The following is a 21,868-nucleotide window of genomic DNA, read 5'->3' as shown; positions in this document are numbered from 1 at the left end:
GTTTTCTTCACTTAAAAAAAGCAACAGTTTTACTTGAAATAGATTTGGAATATCTCACCAATCTCCAGCCACTCATTGGCATCACTCGATGCTGCTGCCCACCCTCCTCCCCCATTGAAATCGTTTCTGGCGTTTAGTCGTGCTCGCTGAGCGCGATGGTCCAAGTCCAGGGCGGCAGATGCATTAAGCTGAGCATCAGCAATGGCATAGGACTCCATACCAAGTGGCTTGTTACATTCTATTGCAGTAATACAGAGGATCAATAATGATAGTGATAGACCTTTTCCTTTAACACACCAAGGAATACAATACAGAAAGTATATAATACCGAAAGTTGCCTTTGCTATTTTGAGAATAGTTATTACTGAAATGTCTATAAATCAATCATAGACTAGTTAGATAAGCAGACAATGAAAACTAAGTTTGCCATAATTTTCAAAATAAAGAACAAATAACACACATGCCATCTTAAAACATTTGCAATAAACAGACAAGGCTTACCTCCTGTTACCAAGTCCTTTCCTGCAGTAAAAAACAACCAGAGGCATTAAGAATGGACACATGACAAGGACACTTGACATGTCATTTGCATCTTCCCCGCATCCTACATTTCATATAACGGATGGATTTTATTACCTTCACCAAGATTATTATGTTTTCAGCTGTATTATGATGGAGCTGTGTTGTGGGTGTGTATGTAATATGCCAACAGCATAACTCAAGAAGCTGTGGATGGATCTACATGATATTTGGTAGGTGGTGGAATCGAAGGTCAAGTTTGAAAATAGTTCACCTGGCGTTTTCCTACAGTACTGTAACGAGCTATGTGTGTTTGTGTTTTGACAACATAACTCGAGAAGCCACGGATGGTTCTGCATGATATTTGGTGGATGGGTAGGGGTCACAAAAAGAAAGGTTAAGTTCCATAGTGTGCCTCCTAGCAGGCACCTAATATACTGCAGCGGAGCTTCAAAGTTTGAGGTAACATTTTCCAAGGTCGTGATTTTTGTGTGGTAGATAGCTTTTGCCGCAGGGAGTAAGTTGTGTACGTTTGGGCACCCCGGCGCCTTGTTTGGAATTGCAGTGGCCGTTTCTGTTTTGACCTTTGAATGTGAATATGTCGGGAAGGGGTTTGACGGGTCACAAGCCAACCCCGTCACGTTCTGTGCTTTCCCAGGCACAGAACGTGACACAGCCCGACCGTCACAGACTGTGCCCGGAAGTGCTGTCAATCACTGTGGCTGACGGGGCAGTGATGCCCGCGTTTCCATATAAGGTAGCGTGTTTTTGTTTACCGCAGCTCCCCCACCCCCCGTCATCTTTGTTTTTTTGGGGCGCTGAGGTAAGGAGGAACAGCGTAATTCTCGCTCTGTAAAATAATTGAATAACTTAGACTTAGATTTGAAGTGGCACAAAAAGACAGTGTCTATAACAGATGCTAAAAAAAAATTGTAAGACTAAAATTTGTAAGACTAAATATATTCTATCCAGGGAAACCAGGTCTAGACTAGGATCGGGCCACTTGCCGGTTACTTCGACGTCCCGAGGCAGTCAGCTCGGCCGATCTAAATCAATGCTACGGGAAGCTGTAGCCCCGGGCACTGTCCAGGCACGGTTCGTGACAGTGCCGGAGTGTCACATCAACTCTAAGTCCAAATTATCCAAGACAAGCGCGAAATGTATTTCAATGAGTGAGAATTACGCTGATTCTTTCTCATCCCAGCGCCCCGGAAAAAAAAGATGGCGGGCTGCAGGGAAAAAAAACGCGTTGGGCAGACTCCTCCCCGTCAAAACACTTAGCTCCGCCCCAAAGCACAGTATGGGATAAGACGTGTGTCACGAACTGTGCTCGGTTGGGCACGATTCGTGACGGTGTCCGAGTGTCCCAAACCGTGCTTTTGTCCCAGGCACGGTTTGTGACACGCGGGCACTGTCACAAACCTTGCCTGGGCACCAAACGTGACAAAGCACCAAACGTGACGCGACAGGGTTGGCGGATTGTCGTGATTTTTGTAAGTAGATAGCTTGGGTGATGCTGTACATAATTGAATACTTATTATGTTAATAATGAGCTAATTTGTATAATTGATAAAGAAAGTTTATACATCCATTGCATTTCATAATAAGACTCAAATATGTGACGTATGCAACAGGAAAATACAATATTGGTAAATGATCGAAATTTCATTCTTGCGGAATTTGGAAGCTAAGTAAAGGTGAACATTATTAGACATAAGAAATGCAAATCAGGGTATTGGTTAAATGATTTATAAGGAAATGCTGAAATAGCCTTCGTTACTAAAGTAAGACTTTAATACTTTGGACATATTGTGTTATTAGGGCAGAGAAGATTATCAACTGATGCCGTTCGCGGGGTTTTTATTTCGCGGTAGCGAGAAAATGGCGTGTTCACGGTGGTTTTAAGTCCTCGTTTGTAATAATATATTGACAGGGGGGTAGGCGGGCAAAAATGCGCGATGGTTTTAAGTTCGCGGCAAAGAGCTTACCGCGAAAACCGTGAACATAAAACCACCGCGAACACTTCTGCATATACAGTATGATCTATGCTAATGAGGACCTTATTTCCAAAATCAATCAGAGACATCTATGATACATCACTCGAAAAGGTTAACATCATTTGGTGAACGTATGAGTTCGTGGAACTCTAGTTGTCACTATTTTATTTTCATTAAGCCCATGTCACACCATATGGGCCCCTGAGCTAAGGGTTAGTCACTGTTGCTTAGCAAAATGTGTACTCGGTCCGCTGAAAGATGATTCCCGACGGTCATACACAAAGAAATCTATTATAAAAGTTTTGTAGGAAAACGCTCGCAGTCCGCCCGAAGGGAATCACCAGTAGTCACGGAGATAGCTCGCGCGAAGACCGGCCGGAGTACAAAAGCCTTCACAGTTAGTTCGGCGAACGCAAAAATGCAGACACTGGCTCTCTAAAGCACTCGTTGTCAAGCAAGACAAGTTGCCTAGTAACAGTTGCCACGTAACAGCAGGTTTCCAATTGCTCTATCCCTAGAAAATTTATGCCAAGTTTCATGCTGTACCATATTTGAGCAATTTTTGCATCAATATTAATCGCCTGGACTATGAGTTTTTGTAGGAAAAGGCTCGCTCAACGGATTTCATCAGTAGTCAAGGAGATAGCTCGCGCAAAGACCGGCCGCAGTAGAACAGGCTTTGGAGTTAGTTCGAACGTGTTCGTGAACCTACTGAAACTGTTAAACAGTCAGAAAGCTAACTTTGTGAACTTTTACATAAGGCCAAGAAAAACCTGTCGTATTCCCGGTTACCCGACCTACCCTAGCAAAAACCTGCCGACCCTTGCCTTTTTGGGTTCACCAAGGGACATAACATTTTCGATTTGAGTGGTGAAATTCAAAACAGGATCCCTGTACTTCACACTCTGTTTACACACTTTGAACAGTTGATGTAAGAACATGCAGTACATGTTATGTAACATTAGGCCACAGCAAGTAAAGTTAATGGATGACATCAGCGCGCGCATTGATTTCTCCTGATTTTAAAATGAAAAACAAAAGTTTTTTACCCTTTGCCAATGGTCAATATACCGAAAACGGGGCAATGCGTTTCAAACGTCTGTCAGCTCCATAGCAAAGACGTTCTAGATGATGTAAAAAGGCATTTGCACATGTAGGAATGGTGAAAAATCGGTACAAATTTGTTACACAATTATTGTGTATGCAAGCTGTAATAAGATTGCTCCTCGTCACCAACTTACAGGAGGACACAGTGCAGCCCTCAAACCAAACTTGTTGTTGGAATTACTCTGTAATTGCTGTGCCATTATTATCAACAACGTGTAATCCAAAGTGTTTTTCTTGAGTGAAGTGAAGTACTAACAAATCCGATATATCGATAACAGGGTCAGATGAAGTAACTAGTTTTATGCGATTTGAGAAGACCATGGTCTAGCTGTCTGTATGTTGAAAACAAAATTATGAGAATGCAAAGACGGGGGATTTCTGAGGCACACGGAAATTCATATAGACAGTCAGACCAGCAACAGCGGAGAGAATTTAAGTTGAGACGAAGTGAGCAGAGCCAGCATCATTGAGTCACAGTCAGTCTGCCGCGTGACTCATGAGACTGCATCTATCTATCTATCTATCTATCTATCTATCTATCTATCTATCTATCTATCTATCTATCTATCTATCTATCTATCTATCTATCTATCTATCTATCTATCTATCTATCTATCTATCTTTCTATCTAGTATTTATCTAGTATCTATCTAGTATCTATCTAGTATCTATCTAGTATCTATCTAGTATCTATCTCTCTCTCTATATATATATATGTATATAAAAATAAATATATATCTCTCGAGATAGATAGATAGATAGATAGAAAAATAGATAGATGTGTTTTATTCATATATATCTATATGTCAAATATATAAATATATGTGTTAAATATATGATATATGATAATACCATGATCTGTGTATTTTAGATAGACAATAATTCTGCCTGCAAACGTATCACACTTATCAGTGTGAAAAGGCTGCTTACCTTGCGGGAGTTCGCAGACATAAGCATGCTGTTCAAAACATTCTCTGGTTTCCCAATATCCTTCATTAACACCTGTCACAGATAAATAAAAAACTTATTAACAATGATAATTGCCAATTGCCTCTAATCAAGAAGTTGTCCTGAACTACACACGTTACTACTAAATGTTTCATTTGTACAAGAAATCATATTACATTCTTTCTGAAACCTGAAACTATCTGAAAGTTGAAATGGCACAATGTATCGGTTGGTAAACTTATGATTAAAGTTTGTGGGGATAGATTATAACGTATTTTTAAAAAGCTGTTCCCCTACCTGTGTACATCGTGGAACAGTCCACATAGTCTGGTCTGTCACTAGGGTTGTTTGGTAGCCAGTTGGAATAGGTCAGGTCATCGGCCGGCCAACGGAACACTCCGTCATCTACAAAATCTTACAGTAACAGAAAATAAGTCTTTTAAAGATAGTCCAGAATATCATGGTAACCAAATGAAAATGCTTTGCTAGCAATCTGGTATTATTTTAGTATCTTTAGTCCTTTGAAACACAAATAGGGTCACCACTTCACATATTTTATAGCAACTCTACGATAAAAACGACTTTTTATGAACTGTATCCTTTATAATGAATGGACACATTCCTTTCTATTTCAGATACATTACTGCTTGTATGATTATTATTACATAATACAATGAAGTATTACATCGACTTGATGAGGGAGGATCTTGTTCCTTACCAGATAGACCAATCCATAAATAGTTTGTTCCACCTGCTTGTAAGGATGGGAACATTGTGCTGATGAAATCCTGCTCCGCCTGGCTGCAACATTAACAGGTAAGTTAAAAACATCTAATCTAACTGTATCCTCTTTTACCCTTTGAAACATTCTATTTCTGAAAAGAAAAAAAAACAGGATCATACTTTGTCTTTATCTATCAAAAATATATGGTACCTACTATTGATTGACTGCTAAAGCAATTATAGGACGGAGACAAATCATCCCAACTGGGAGGGACATTAAGCGGAAATAGTGCCTAAACCTAAACGTGAAATCAGGTACAGGTATAGAGGTCTAGTTACAAATTAAGACCTGAACTTGACCAATTTGACGAAGTAATCAGTGGTGGTCAGTGATGACCGACACATGATTAAACAGTTTGCAGAATATCTATTGGGCTGTTAAAACTAATGTGGACAGGGCCGGGGGTTGGAGAGGTTTCAATCAGCTTCTGACCCAACCCCCTATCCTATTCAGGCTTGACGAAGTTTGTACTTTACGTCCTATCCAGACTTCTTTGGCCCAGGCCCCTGTCCAGTCCAGGTTTGTTTGAGCCAACCCCCTGTGTCCCGTCCAGATTTGTACTATATAATGGGCTTGGCTTGACTCAAGCAGAGATAACTGCCTTGTCAACCACCCCATACTTTTTGAACATAACCAGCAGACCAGCAGGCTCTATCCTTCACAACCACAACCGCAATTCCAGAAGTTCACCAGATTTCATTTACATGATGTTCAATGAACTGCTAAACCACAACAGCCAGTATCCCTACCTAGGTCCATTACTCACCCACAACCTCAAGTGGAAGGCACACATCATCGAAATAACAGCCAAAGCCAACAATATCCAGGGATTCATCAGGTGAAACTTAAGGGGGGCAAGTAAAGAGTTGAGAGAAAAGACATAACGTTACACATCATTAGTAACGTTACGCCCGAAACTTGAGTACGCATCATCAGTTTGGATGTGTATTGAGGAATGCTGGGATGGTCGCAAATCCCCTCTTGTTTATCTTGCTGCTCTGTTACTTTGAAAAGGCGAAGAAAAAGTAATAAACAAGTTACAAATGGGGTTAGAAATTCACAAAATGCTCTCTCTGCACAAAGGGACCCAATAGAAATATTGGAACATGTTAGTATATCTCATAATTGTACGGAAAAGAATCTTGACATACCCGGAGAAAATACAACGCAGGAGGGATTTCATTATGAAACATATGTTCAGATTCTGGAAGGCAAAATAAGCAAACAAAGATATAGCAAACCCTGTCGTAAAAATTAGTTGAGATAAATTTGATATTTTATTTGACTGCCAGAAATAAGCCTGTCTACCACACCTGGGGTAGAAACACGGGCAGCCACAATGTGTAGGTTTTTATAATCCCGAGCTGGCAGCCAGCCAGCTTATCCACTGGGAGCCAAAACAGGGAAGGAGGAAAATGGGCAGAAAACGCACAACCATCACCAACAACTTGAAAAGGGATGCTGGGCTCTGTAACATCACCACGGCACCACTTCGCTCACTGATGATGGACAGGGCCAAGTAGGGCCGAATAACCCATTGTTCTCCGTGTTGACATCGCTAGATTGTCCCGTTCAAGGCTCAAGATTCAATCATCTCCAGACACCCATCTTGGGCATAATTGGAAGGGGTTGCTGTTTGGCAATGAGGTCACCCTTTGGAGGGGAAGTTAAATGTCCAGTCCTGGGGATATTTCAAGTAGACACATCTTCGCAGCCGTCTCTACTGTTATACTACAATAAATTATATAATGAGCTTAGATCCCAGAATGAAGGCCAAATATTTTTATGCCAACCTTTTTTTAACGAACCAGAAGATCATTTAATCGAATCAACATGGCCTGATAGTCTCCACAACATTTCACGCACTGATTTATGGTATATTGTCATATATCCAAATGCCGTTGGCCGATGAGAAGGCCCCATTTTGCCATAATCACCGGTGATCATTACTCCATGTTCACAAGTCGATACTAGTGAATACTAGAAGTGGGTCTCTTTACCCAGGACTCAACAGACGCTTTTAGGTGTGTAAGAGTTAAAGATGCTATGGCGGACTTCTCTCACTCATGTGTCAGGTTGATCACTCGGTGGTTTATCCGATGGTACTTACGGCTAATCATCAACTCTATATTGAAATCTATAAACAAAGGTAATAGCATTCAAGTATGATAAATATATTACCTGGAAATGGTAATAAGCTGGGATCCCACTTCTTCACAGCGTAGTTTCGCCTCCAGCCATTGTGTTTGAGGGGATGTATTGAACAGATAACAACTTCTATCATTGGGTAACCAGCCTGCCGGACATGTACCTGCAGACAAACAAAAATGGACAGTCCTGTTTTCGAATGCCTTACAAAATGACTTTTGATGACTTACGAAATAGACTAAATTGATAATTGTATTCCACCCTCATGGGACAAGATATTCACAATGAAAATGTCTTGGAGTTTATATTTTCAGTAGCGTTTGTGTGTGTGTGTGTGTGTGTGTGCGTGTGTGTGTGTGTGTGTTTGTGTGCGTGTGTGTGTGTGTGTGTGTGTGTGTGTTATTGAACAGGATAACTCAAGAACGGCTGGATGGTTTGGTTTTGTATTTAGTGAAATGATGGGGTGCTACAAAATTGAAGTGTGTATTCGATAATGGGCCTTCTAGAGGGTACCTGAGGTTCTGCAGCGGAGCTTCAAAATTTGGGGGCATATTTTCTGAAAGTGCTATGGTCATGAGTTTTGTGTGGTAGATAGTTCATGCCACAGGAAGTTAGTTGAGTAAGTTTGGGCTCCCTAGCGGCTTGTTTGGAACTGCACTTGGTGTTTTTGTTTTGACATTTGGACAGGAATAACTTAAGGGGTCGACAGATCGTGGCGTTTGGTATGTAGAGTGCTCAGATGGTGCTATACATAATCAAAGACTAACTATGCAAGTCATGAGCTTATTTCGGAATAAGTAAGGAAAGTTTGTTAATCCGCTGCATTTCATAATGGGACACTCATGTGACAGTGTCCCCCAAAAAAGGTCATATGAACAGAGGGCCTTGGAAAAGTAGGTATAATATGAATAAACAGATGGGACACTCACTACTCTCCAAGCAGACGTGTGGGTCAGGCTGGTTTTTATGCATGTTCAGTTTAGGCATTTTTGTGCAACGCACGGTTGGCAACATAACGAAAAGGGCACAAAATAGAAAGCCTGACAAAAACACCTAAAAACATGTCAAAAACCAGCCGGACCCACTCCTCTGCTTGAAGAGTACACTGCACCAAAATTGCACCACTGCTAGGTACTTTCAAAATGTGTATGATATGGAATAAAAATTTATTCTATTCATATATATTCATTGTACCATTTCATCATCATTTTCAACTTACAACACTGCAATATCAAACCTTTGTGACCCAAATAATATCAACATACTCATATTTTTTATGACCAGTTATAACATATATCAGCACACTAGACACATATACTAGTACTGTACCACTAAATTATTTTTAACCTTATCTAGACTGGACTCATTCGCCCCCCCTCATAACTTCCAAACGGTATGGGTGTATGATCAAATTTGCAGGGGGTGATAAGCATGTAAATATTAATCACTCTCCACAGTAAGCCTTGATTATTTGGCGAAGATAACGTGTTCGTGGAACTCTACTTTAACATGTATTTAAAGAAGTAGAGCGTCAAGGCATCTGCCGTTATCTCGGCAGATTGGAGTGTGCTTAACTAATTAGCCAACCCTAGTCTGTGTACAGGATGCTGTTATTAACAGCAAAAGGGTCTACTTTTAGATGGTCCATTGAAGTCTGTGGACCATGTGCAACATGCTTTTGTACGTCTCGTAAACCTTCCAGAAATATGAGACAATGATGAAAACATACTGAACATTGGTTGTACATGTGATTCACATTAAGCTTTATTTACAAGAATATTGCCAATTTCGGAGCCAAAATCCTACGTAGTGGTTCTTAAAAATGAAGACTTTTCCTACCATTTTTGTGTCTGTAAACAATAAGAGATTTCAGTGTAACTACAAATTAATTCGACTATACTTGCCATAAAGTCCCTTTTCACATATGTATTTCCTCTCGTTTCCACATCTGATACCAGTCCAGTGTGCTGATCGTCCACTCCCCATCACTTCCACACAGGTGGCACCTGGCCACGACCAACTGCATTAAGTGATACAAGTACACAGGGGTGAGTGTTTGCTTGTCACCTTCGCCGAGAAAGTTATGTTTTGCACAGCGTTCGTGTGCATGTGTTTCTTCCACGCTCTCCCTCCCGTCAATACGAGAATTAACTCAAGAATGCCTGGATGGATTGTTTTGATACTTGGTATGTGGGTTGGTCTTGATAAGACCTCAAAATTTGGGGCCCCTAGTGGCTTGCTATGGCACTGCAGCGGAACTTCCTGTTTTGATATCTAGTGTTCTGGACATACTGTGGTCCTGATTATTGACTAGTTGATAGCTCTCATGAGGGAGATCTAGAGTAAGTCGTGTAGGTTTGGGCTCCCTAGCAACTGAAGGAACTGATTGTGTTTCAAAATTTGAAAGAGAAAAAGAACGTGGAGTGATCGTCATAGTTTTTAGTATTTCGATGGCTTAAGTGATGATTTACATATTTATTAGCTAATTTGACACGCCAGGAGCTAATTTGCATACTACATGAGAAAAGTTTCTAAATCACCCGCTTCCATGATAAGACTCTCAAGCATGTGATAGATGTGACTGAGAATGAGGAATATTATGTCAATTATGCAACTGAAGCTCTAATTTGCAGAATTAATATGAAAATGGTATAATCCCAATAGGTAAATAATGAGAATTTAATTTTTGTGGTATTCGGAATGTAAGTAAATTTGGACATTGCTAGACATAAATCATGCAAATTAGATAATTCACAATTTATGAGAGAATGCTACAATAGCCTTCTTTGCAACGAAAAGTAAGACAATACTATCATGATTTAAACAACTTTTGCTATTTGGTTAGAGAAGCTGATCAACCCATACAATTAATGCAAATGAAGACTTTATTTGGATAATCAATGGGAAAAATTTATAAAACGGCCCGCGAAAAGGGTAACATCATATGGCGAAGGTATGGGGTCGTGGAACTTGTATACATGTACTTTAAGCTGTAAATTGGAAGACTCAATGACGGCTTACTCATAGAATTACTGCTAGCTATAAAGTCCCCACCAGTATCAGCCAATGTTTCTCTTCCAGGCTGTTTCTCCACAAGACTGTGCTAAGTGACAATGTGGCCATTACTTCATATTCTACTCGTTTAGAGGAGGCTACATTTTTATGTGCAACCAAACATGAATTATATATCTATTGTTTCTTCATTTCAAAGTGTATTGAAGAGTGACTACTTGGTAATCTTCTGTGCCCCCTACATTTATGCCAACGGTATGGCAGTCAGATACAGACTGAACAAGACAGTTTACAGTAGCCGAATTTAATACATATGGCAATCAGTTACAGACTGAACTAGACAGTTTACAGTAGCCGAATTTAATACATGTTGCACTTTGTGTTATGTTAACGAATTCTCGCCATACGTTGTAGCATGTACAATTGTCGTGCAATAAAGTTCTTCTTCTTCTATATTCTAGTTTTCTCAGCCAGGTTACGACCTTTTTGTCTTAAGTCTGTTCAACACTGGTGTTCACGATGGTGTTTATAGGGTTACAGGTGACTCACTTGCCCACAGGTTCCCCAGGTTGCCAGTAGGAGAAGTCAAAAGTATCAGCTGGATTACTCCAGTGCAAGACCTTTGGAGAGTCCTATGGAGCGAAGAATATCATATAACATTTTGAGTACACTCAATAGCCCGTGTAAGCAAATGATGTAATATCATGAACCTCAAGGTACAATGTAGTCAATTGAATAATGTAAACACATAATAACATACTAACATATACACAATAAACGAGACATTGATTTATATATACAAAGAGGAATATAGAGCATTACATTTATGATAGAAACACCGCAAGAAAAGATTTTTTCAATACAGGCGTAAATTTGGAGCCTTCTCAATTGATCATAACTTCAGTATGACACAACATTAACCACACAAGGACGGGAGTCAGAGGGTAATGAAGTTGTTTTAACCACGTCCTGCCCTGCACATGCTAGAGTTAGTGCTCCTAATTGGATTCACTATTTCAACCAGAAGTTTTGCAGGGAGATCTTCAAACAGCTTCAATGGTAACGTTTTCTGACCTGAAACCAACTCCCCTGTGTTGTTGAAACAAATAAACCAGGCAACAGTTGTTTCTTGAAAATTTGTAGGTGTTTGCTGCCGTTCTAGCTAACGGTCATACCGCTTGCGTTAAATGTTGAAGCCTTCCTCCTGTTGTGCCGACAGACAGCCGGAAGACAAAAAAAAACATTGTGCGACAATGCCAGCCAACCAGACATAAAGGTCCAGATGCAGTATTGCCATTACAAATCGAATCAAGTGAGATTGAAAGTCTTATGTTAGCAAAGAAGGCTATTGTGGCATTTCCTCATAAACTATGTAAATAAGGCCGTCATTTGCATGATTTATGTCTGATAATGTCAACATCTACATCTTCTGCAAGAATGAAATCCCAATTATCTATTATTATGGAGTTATAGTATTTTCCATTAATTATGCAAATTAGGCATTCATTTTCATAATTGATATTTATCGATATTCCTCTCTTTCTTAGTTACCTATGTCCTATGTTTAATTAAGAGTCCTATAATGGAATGCAGCGGGTTTATAAAAATTCCTCATTGATTATCTATCATACGATGCTGTCAATCATCACTCCCTCTGTCTACATACAAAATATCATGACGACCAGTCAATCCCTTCTTGAGTTATTCCATTATGGTATTTTAGTATTTCTAATTGATTATGCAACTTAATAGGTAGAAATTTGCATTATAGATATCTATCTATACCTCTCTCTTGTTCAGTTACATGTCACATGTTTGAGAGTCCTATTATGAAATGCAGTGGATTTATAAACTTTCCTTTAGCTCCTGATTTGCATAATTCGCATTCGATTATGTAAAGCATCAATCAAGCTATCTACATACAATAAATCAAGACGATTCGTCAGCCCCATTTCTAGTTATTCATGTCCGAAGGTCAAAACAAATAAATTAAAAACACCCACTGCAGTTCCAAACAAGCCGCTAGGGAGCCCAAACGTACACAACTTACTTCATGTGGCATAAACTATCTACCACACAAAATGATTACCGTAGCACTTGCAGAAAATTTGACCCCAAACTTTGAAGCTATGCTGCAGTATCAAAGGTACCCGCTAGGAGGACCATCATTGAACTTGACCTTCCCCTTTAGGAAACCTACCAATCTACTAAATATCATGCACAATCATCAACAGCTCCTCGAGTTATCCTGTCTACAAACAAATACGCATACATACACAGCCCGCTGCAGTACCGTAGGAAAATGCTAGGTGACCCAATTTTAAACCTGACTTTCGTTTTTACAATTACTATGCACCCACCAAAAATCATCCAGATCCATCGACAGTTCCTTGAGTTATGTTGTCTACATACAAACACACAAACAAAGTCCACTACAGCACTGTAGAAAAACGCCAGGTAAACCATTTTCGAACTTAACCGTCGTTCTTATAACCGCTATTAAAAATTGTCTAAAAATGCCCCAAAAAACCTCCATAAAAATGATTTTAAGGCCTGTTTCAACAAAATTAAAAAAATGATCTGGGGGTACTTGCCATCTTTACCTCCATGCCAAATTTCAGGTCATTTGGCCCAAAAATGACGGAGTAGAATCCATTTGAAGATTTGTCAGGAGAAGAAGAAGAAGAACACTAGAAAGGCCGTCATTTGCCCCTGAGCAAATACAGGATGTTTAGCCATACTCCTCCCCATGCAAGAAGTGGGCTGTCCCAAAATAACACCTGGACAAATCGAAATATTAACTGCTTGTAGAAAGGCAACATTTGCGAGAGCATCATACTTCGCCAATCTCCAATCTCCCTCCCGATGCATAAATTGACTGTTCCAAAATCACCCGTGCAAAAATATTCTCTCTACAAGTTCTGCGAGACCCCAAGAGCTTCTTACTGCAAAGGCTTGCGTGTGTTCCTGCAATATGACCTCAGGTAACCTAAATAGAACACATGTTCTTTGGCCAGTAGCAAATGGAACGCGGGGATCCTTAGATAGAACATGGATTCCTTGGCCAGCAGCAAATAGAACATGGAAGGGGGATACCACTTTTGGCCTGTTTTTGGTCTGAAAATTGGTCCAAAAGTCCCCCAAACGAAGCATTTTGAAATGAAGTACAACAGAAATGTGATTGAAGTCCTGTAGGGACATGTTCAAGGCACCCTTGTACCGAATTTCGGGTCACTTGCTTGCAATACCAGGGCACAGGAGCCCAAAATATAAAAATTGTCTAAAAATGCCCCCAAAAAACTCCATAAAAATTATTTTAAGGCCTGTTTCAACAAAATTAAAAAATCATCTGGGGGTACTTGCCAACTTTCAGGTCGTTTGGCCCAAAAATGACGGAGTAGATATCATTTGAAGATTTTTCAGGAGAAGAAGAAGAAGAAGAACACTAGAAAGGCCATCATTTGCCCCTGAGCAAATACAACATCATGTTTAGTCATACTCCTCCCCATGCAAGAAGTGGGCTCTCCCAAAAGAACACCTGGGCAAATCGAAATATTAACTGCATGTAGAAAGGCAACATTTTCGAGAGCATCATACTTCGCCAATCTCCCTCCCGATGCATAAAATGACTGTTACAAAATCACCCGTGCAAAAAAAATTCTCTCTACAAGTTCTGCGAGACCCCAAGGGCCTCTTACTGCAAAGGCTTGCGTGTGTTCCTAAAATATGACCTCAGGTAACCTAAATAGAACACGTGTTCTTTGGCCAGTAGATTCCATTTGAAGATTTGTCAGGAGAAGAAGAAGAACATGTACAAAAACAATATATTGAGCCATACTAGGAATGGCTAAATATAATGAACAAAAACAATATGTTGAGCCATACTAGGTATGGCTAAACATAATGAACAAAAACAATATGTTTAGCCATACTAGGTATGGCTAAACATAATAACATCTGTAGAATCATTACTTCAGCGTTATGGCACTACATAAGACAACAAATATAATAATGATGGACTTACCACATCAGACAGTCCTATCCATACAGGTTCATTTATAAGTCGCACTTTTGTGGCTACGTAGATGTGATCTGTCATGTTGTAGATGGAGATGAGGTCACCCCCTTCTCCCCTGCAGCGTGCACGTGCATCTAACCACGTGACGCTATCATCGCCGAGCCTGTAGCAGCGATCACCGCTCTTCTCATATCCATTTACGATGTCACATTCGTCAGAAATACCTGTGGTAACAAATCAACTTTGGCTAAAAGAACTAAATTAAAGACCTGGGAGATATTTCATTTCCTGGGGAGCGGTTTTAATTCGAAAAAAAAAAAAAACACAAGTAAATCTTTTGTTATTTTTGTGTTTTCGCTTGAAATTTTCTTTCTAAATGTCGTCTTCTCAATCATCACTCATGTATATGGTTATCTTATATACACATCACCTTAAAGGAGGATTCAACCCTAGAAGCGGGTGATATTTTGTAAAGACCATATTTTCATGAATACAAAATCAAGCAATTTTTAAAAATTTCTTAACAGATGAACAACACGTCAAACAAATGAATCATTTATAATCCAATAACTAGAGTAGTGCCACTCCATGACACTTACACATGTCACAAGTATATAACACCCACGGTTCACCACAAAGGATTTATGGTACTTTCATATTGATTATGCAGATTAGGCCCTTATTGGTAACTGTAGATGTTTCACCTACTATGGTCCTATAATTGAACACACTGCAAATAAAGGTCTGTAATAAATTCCTCATTGATCACGCAAATCAAGTCCTAATTTTCATAATTTTCATTTCATTGTGTACATCTCTGTCTCAGCTACCTGTGTATTGAATATCATGGAAATCCAAAATCCGTCTTTCCTATGTTACAATATACTCCTTTAGATATTTTGACAAAAACACTCTTGCAGTTCTAGAGCAAGCTGCTAGGGGGTCCACACTGACACCACTTCTTCTATACATCCCAAGCTATCTGCCAAAGAATCAGGACCATATCACGTCCAGGACAAAAGATACAAAAGAATGGAAGTTCTGCTGCAGTGCCAAGGTCACGTACCAGGGGGCCCAAAATCAAACTTGACCTTTGTCTTTCCACGACCTATCCACAAACCAAATATCATTGTAATCCATCCATCCATCCCGACCACAACATCCGGAAACACACAGAGACACGCTTAAAAATATACCTCTATTTTCATGTCGGTAATAACTGTGAAATATCTAGGCAATTTTGGTTAAAGCAAAAAGATAGACAAATTAAGTTGCTGAAGCTGAAAATTGATGAAAATCTACTCTCACACACACTACAAACATTATTTTCCAGATCAGCCTTAGATTTTCTTACATCGCCCCATTTTTCTTATGGCACTTTTAATCAAATCATAGATATTGGTTTCAATGGGATGATTTCCAGAGAGCAAAGTCAAGTTTGTCCAAACGCAAGCGGAAACTAAAGTTGCTAATACTAAGTTGACAAACGAGTATCTTGTAACACATCACAAAAGTAATCTTTAAGCTCGATCCAAGATTTCAAAACGTCGCCCCAGCTGACGTTTGCACAATATAACCATTGTTAGCGATATCATATGTTACACCTGGTTGTAGATTACCTAGAGGTTACTCGGGGGTTATCAGAATGTTGATGTTGTATAATGCAACTGCTGCCTAGTCGAAGTTTGATGTCAAGTTGGAAATACAATTATGCTTTTGGATTCAGAAAATGCTATCTGCAGAACCAGAACACTCTCCTCTTGAGTCGATTCCCCCTTCAATGCATTGGTACCGTATCATTGCAGCTGCTGTGCTGTCTTAATCTCTTTGTGTTAGGATTCATGTCTTATCAAATGATCAGCAGTTTGATTCAAACACATAAGATATGGTGGTATTGCCATAAAAAGGCATGGTAGTGCATTAGAATCCGTTAAGATGACTGTTCTATCCTACATATAGATTAAGCATTTCCTTTTGCAAAGCAAAGATGCCGGACTTAGGGTGCCAACTCACCGACAGATCTCTCACAGATGTACGGTCGACTTACACTACAGGAGTGATCATTCCAACCTCCTCCTTGTAACACCTCCACACAGTCCTCGTCTCCAACATTGTTAGGTTCACCTGGATTCCAGCTTCTACAATAATTCAATATAAAAGACATGATATTTTAGGAATACCTGTGTGAAGAAATTGATTTTTGAATCATTATGAGTTGGCCACACTGACAGTAGTCAGATGGGAAAGTATTACATTAATCAGCTTAACGTATAATGATAACTTTAATTATCATCATATCGACCACAGGGCACTGTCATTGATAATCCCGTCGCCAAGAGGGCTTTGTTTCCGGGTCTGTGTGGGTAACACTGTGTATGAATGTGATTTTTAAAGGTAATCCGGTCGTGAAGAGGTGGCGTTGGACCGCTAGCAGCTAATAACTTTCAATGAGAATACTGCAAAATTCATGACGTCTTGTATGTTGATAGCTTAAGTAATGGTTGACATGATTAAATGCCAAAAATGTAAATCTGGATCTAATTTGCATAATTGATGAGAAAACCATTTCGTGCGTTTGACGATAGCATTTTCAAACATGTGACATATCAACTTTAAAAGAGATGAACCTCGTTTCAATGATTAATGAAAAAAGGCTATCATAGTAATGAGTGGACAATGACAGGAATTATACTGTCATACATTGGACAACCTGTTAGTTAGGTTGAGAAGATCATTAGTTAACTGATATTGTTAAACCAGGACATTCTTTGTATCATTGATTAGAAACAATACGCCAGTTGTAAACGTTAACATGATTTGGGGAAGATATGGGGTTGCGGAGCTCTAATTTCTTACTTATCAAAGAGCTGAAGCATTTCAGATTTACAAGTATTCTTCGAACAGTGACTTGATAAAAGGTAGTGAAATACTAACCTCCAAAACCTCCAAAACCGTACCGGAGGTTGGGAGCTGCCCAAGTCCTACTTACCCCTACTCCGCATGGAGGCGGGGGAGGCAGGACGATCTTCACAAGTCTCGGCCTAGTCTCGTGTTCTCGCGAGACTAGGTCACTCCGTGAACAAGACGTACAGACTAGACGTCGAAAATTTGGAGGTTAGTATTTCACTACCTTTTATCAAGTCACTGTTCGAAGAATACTTGTGAATCTTTTATTATACGTGACTGATGAACCTCTTCAACTGAAGCATTTCGTTTACCTGTTTCTACTTTCTTTAAACGTCTACCAGTCTAGTTCTACAAAGCCATCAATGATTTTGTAGCCTTACCCATATCCCTTCAAGATTATACCACCATACATTGTAACAGAACAAGAGTGTACGCCCTCCGTGAAACCTACGTTGGGTTTGCCCTGTACTGTATGTAAGATAAGATAGGATACATGTTTTTTGTTCCTTGGAAATGAAGGTACAGTGTTGTTCTTTGTGCTTCTATTTGATTTCTTTTTGTGTTTCCCTATCACTTTTTTCGGCATAACGTAAAAAGCTCTAGATGAGGCGATATTTGGTATGTGGGTAGGTCTTGAGAAGACGTTGTTCAATGTCGATTTTGTCCTCCGGACTTAACAAAAGCTCTAAATACCTCACGGAGGTATGGGGTCTCCGAAGTCTTGTTCACCCTGTATACAATGAGGTGAGAGGAAAAGATACAAAATGGATGATGTATTATAAATTCTCACGTAAAGGTAGAGCTGTATGGTGTCCCATCAGTCCATTGCCAGCTACCCTCCTGTGACATGTCGTGAAGTCCGATCCAGTGGCCATTGATGTTAGGGATCTGGATACCAATCCAAACCTACAACATGGCGAAGATTATTTGATGTCCGTTTAGTCTAGTAATGTTCCTCAATACAAGAATCTCCACTTTTGCCCCATGTTCATTTCATGATGGCTGTCATTGATTTTTTTCAAAGTCCTGTTACATTTTCGGTCATAGTTCTAAACTCAAACATTCATCACAAACTGAAACAGGTTGTTATTCATTGTGCCTTAACATCCTGATTACTATCTTGGTTGTGAAGTAATTTGTAAGGCTACGTTTAAAACTCGATACACATAAGATAGACAATGGTCAGCATTCAATGTTGTATGTAATCAATCATTTTTGGCTTACCTGCTCAAGTCCTGTCGCTAGACTAGCAAGGTCAGCCTGTAATGTCTGACATGCTGCCCTAGCCTGCTGCCAGGTCTTACTGGTGCCTACTATGATGTAGCAGGACTGCCGGTAAGATAACCAGCCATCCGGACATGTCTGCGCACAGGCTATGGAAAAGAGTAACGTTATGCTGTAGAAACCGTTCTTTACTTGTAAGTTCTTCTGTGTTGCTAGAGGTCAAATTACAATTTCCAAAATTTACAACTGATCAACTCCAGTCCTTATCAAGGAATCAAGGAATGAGCAATCCACTGTCGAGAGCTGTGACTAGTACTCCCTACATTCCATAAAACTGGTATCCCTCTGAGACTTATTGGTAGTGCTATCGGCTATATTTCATACCGATGTGCTAAATTTCTGGCAGATACGCCCCCCCCCCTCCGAGTAAGAAATACTAAACATCAAATCAAGAACTTTCAGAGGTTTGTAAAACAGATTAATTATGAATGATTAGAAGATGCTGAAGAACTCTGTTCATATGACGTGACAGCACTTTTCACTTCAGTTTTGGGTGACAAGGCAGCAGATGGATGAAGGAAGATACATCTTTACCCCAATGCTGTACTTTGAATCCAGAACAGTTGGTCGACCTACTCAAAACCTGTCTGAACGGCACTTCCTTTGTGTACGGTGGGGTATTCTTTCAACATATCTATTGGGCCGCCATGGGATTCTTGTCTCAGTTAACTTGTACTTAGAACATTTGGAACAACTTGCCACCAAATCTGCATGTGGTGGTGCAGATATGTTGATGACGCTCACACCAAGCTTTAGAAAGTGTACGCCAGTGAATTTACTGAACATTTAAACAGCCTTGACCCTGACATTAAGTTTACCATTGAAAAGGAAGAGAACATATCTCTAGCCATTTAGGACACCTTAACTACAGTAGAAGAGGACGGGTTCCTGCGAGGGAAGATCTACCGCAAACCTAGACCTACTGACCGGTACTTAAACTTCCAATCGAACGATCCACAAACTTGAGGTTATCCGTACCCTCTTTCACAGGGCGGAAACCTTAATCACCAATCCTCAAGACAAGGAAGAGGAGAAACTCCACATTACACAGGCACTGAAAAAGTGTGGATAACCTCCAGATCCAGTAGTTATAATAGGTTTAAATAGCAGGCTAATTACCGTATACGCATTACGTTCTGCCGACGTGCTGGTTGCTCATTCCTCGATAAGGACTCAGTCCTTACTTTTTGACTGATCAAGTCCAGGACTTGATCAGTCAAAAAGTCCAAATACTTGTGCTGGAAATTGTAGTTTAACTTTTCTTTGTTCTCTTCAAATCTTGGTTGTGAAACTAAAGCTCTTTAACCATTTCATCCACCAAATACAATATATAACATGGATCTAGTTTCTTTACAAGAGCTTGTCAAGGAATCACACTCGGAAATGGTTGAATCACTTTGACACCAGATTTGCAGATGAAAATGAAAGCTAGTTGTTTTAGAGAAACGTTCCCCATTAACATTGGTCAAAAGAAATTAAAACCATTAAAGGAAGTATAACAAGATTCTATGGACTCCCGATGATGATTTAGATTTAGTACACCTTTCTAGAAAGCATGTATATGTCGTATTTCTAGTGATGTCGTCACTTACGGACAGTAGGCTGAAGCAGCTTAGGGAAACGTACATGATTCAAGAAGCATGGCAGAGGGCACTCTAGAGCTTTCGTAAACTTTGAAAATATCTTGCTTTATTTTCCCCCATTAATCGACCGAGAAATCATGATGACATAGACTACTTTGTACTGTAGCCAGAATCCCAACGTTTTCATAAAGACTCTTGCATATGTTCATTTCCCCATCTACTCTATTAATTCTTTGCCGACAAAAATGTCAGCTTACAACATGCCTCAGCACAATGGATACTGTGCAGAGGCAAAAATAGGGAATAAATACTAGGCCTTCATACCTTTCGTCCAGTCAGGCTATAAACATTAAATCATACTTAATATAAAACAACTTTTTATCAAGGGATCTAGCAATGGAAACTCGTTTCCGTCCATTCGTCACTGCCTTTTTTTTAACTGTCAAAAAAATCGCCACTGCAGGAGACGAATTGGCGTTCATTGAAAACCGCGTGGAAACGCCTGGCAACTGTGCGAGACTTGTTAGCGAACGTCATTTGCAACTAGTCGCCAACTAGTTTCTCCCTAGTAAGAGGGGGACTTTAGATCCTGGCGGTGACGTAACGTTAGCAGTTCATCGCCTGTCACAACCTACAATAAGTGTGGCAATTAAAGATTATTGCCATAGCGAAGGTGTCTGGGAGGCATGCTGTTTAGCACGTTTTTGTGATAATAGATCAACTGGGGTAGGTTGAAAACCCTTTTCAAAGCTAGAATACTAGATTCTATGTCCCGCTGAGTACTCCCTGACACACTCCCACCAGTACGAAATCGGACACCCCATGGCCCATAAATAGGTCATCTGTCATAGACCTGCGTGCCGGGGGTGCCAGACCGGCGTGCTAACGAGGTATAGAGTGACAGGCGGGCGTCCACAGAGTTTGCCGGACGGATTGCAGCAATGCATGTGAAATTCTGAGAATTCTTATAAAACGGGCGTAAAATATACTATCAAGCTCGCTCCTAAAGCTTCGCTAAAAACTAGGCCCAATCCTCCGATATTGGCGCGTTTGATCACCCTACACGACCGAGTCCGCGTTCTGAGAGAAGGACGCAGGCTGAGAGAAACTGGGTTAGCTGTGCATGAGCATCTCCCTCCCCCACTTCAGGCAGCGAGAGCCAAGGTGGTAGCAGACAGAGACGCTGCGACTACTTAAGACAGAGAGAACAGTACTGATTGTACAGTCTCTATTTGGGTACCTCAGAAATCCACGTATGCCGTATTGATGATTAATGGCAAAGAACAGAAACGTGTGGATGCCATAGACACAGATGCAAACGACGTAAAGCCCACATGAGTATAACATCCATATGAGCATGATATTGTCGACATGAAAAAATCTCTGTTTTGCACTTAGGTAAGTGAATTTTTAATCTAAACAGATAATCCCTCTTCTGAACACATACATTTGTAGGTGTTGTGTTTTAGTCAGCAATGTACAAGAATGTGAGGGCATGAATGTTAGAAGCTCCTTACATCTTTACAGGTGGCGGTTTTAGTGTAAACGATGATAAACAATC

At 40.1% G+C, this 21,868-nt stretch overlaps 1 protein-coding gene across 1 annotated transcript in view; it reads right to left on the bottom strand.

Moving 5' to 3' along the window:
* LOC136448808 (lymphocyte antigen 75-like) overlaps nucleotides 1-21,868 on the bottom strand; it is an 80,265-nt gene that overhangs the window by 51,448 nt on the left and 6,949 nt on the right. The window contains exons 2-13 of the mRNA XM_066448457.1: nucleotides 18,665-18,813; nucleotides 18,231-18,346; nucleotides 16,547-16,671; nucleotides 14,540-14,757; nucleotides 11,065-11,147; nucleotides 9,408-9,523; nucleotides 7,537-7,666; nucleotides 5,290-5,372; nucleotides 4,869-4,985; nucleotides 4,554-4,625; nucleotides 502-522; nucleotides 59-238 (exon numbers count right to left, since the gene is read on the bottom strand). Of these exons, the coding sequence (XP_066304554.1) occupies nucleotides 59-238; nucleotides 502-522; nucleotides 4,554-4,625; nucleotides 4,869-4,985; nucleotides 5,290-5,372; nucleotides 7,537-7,666; nucleotides 9,408-9,523; nucleotides 11,065-11,147; nucleotides 14,540-14,757; nucleotides 16,547-16,671; nucleotides 18,231-18,346; nucleotides 18,665-18,813 (1,410 nt within the window). The remainder of the gene's footprint in view (nucleotides 1-58; nucleotides 239-501; nucleotides 523-4,553; nucleotides 4,626-4,868; nucleotides 4,986-5,289; nucleotides 5,373-7,536; nucleotides 7,667-9,407; nucleotides 9,524-11,064; nucleotides 11,148-14,539; nucleotides 14,758-16,546; nucleotides 16,672-18,230; nucleotides 18,347-18,664; nucleotides 18,814-21,868) is intronic.

The sequence above is a fragment of the Branchiostoma lanceolatum genome, chromosome 14 (assembly GCF_035083965.1).
Source record: "Branchiostoma lanceolatum isolate klBraLanc5 chromosome 14, klBraLanc5.hap2, whole genome shotgun sequence".
Classification (NCBI taxonomy): Eukaryota; Metazoa; Chordata; class Leptocardii; order Amphioxiformes; family Branchiostomatidae; genus Branchiostoma; species Branchiostoma lanceolatum.
Note: the sequence above shows the minus strand (reverse complement) of the source record. Positions and strands in the feature narration are given on the sequence as shown.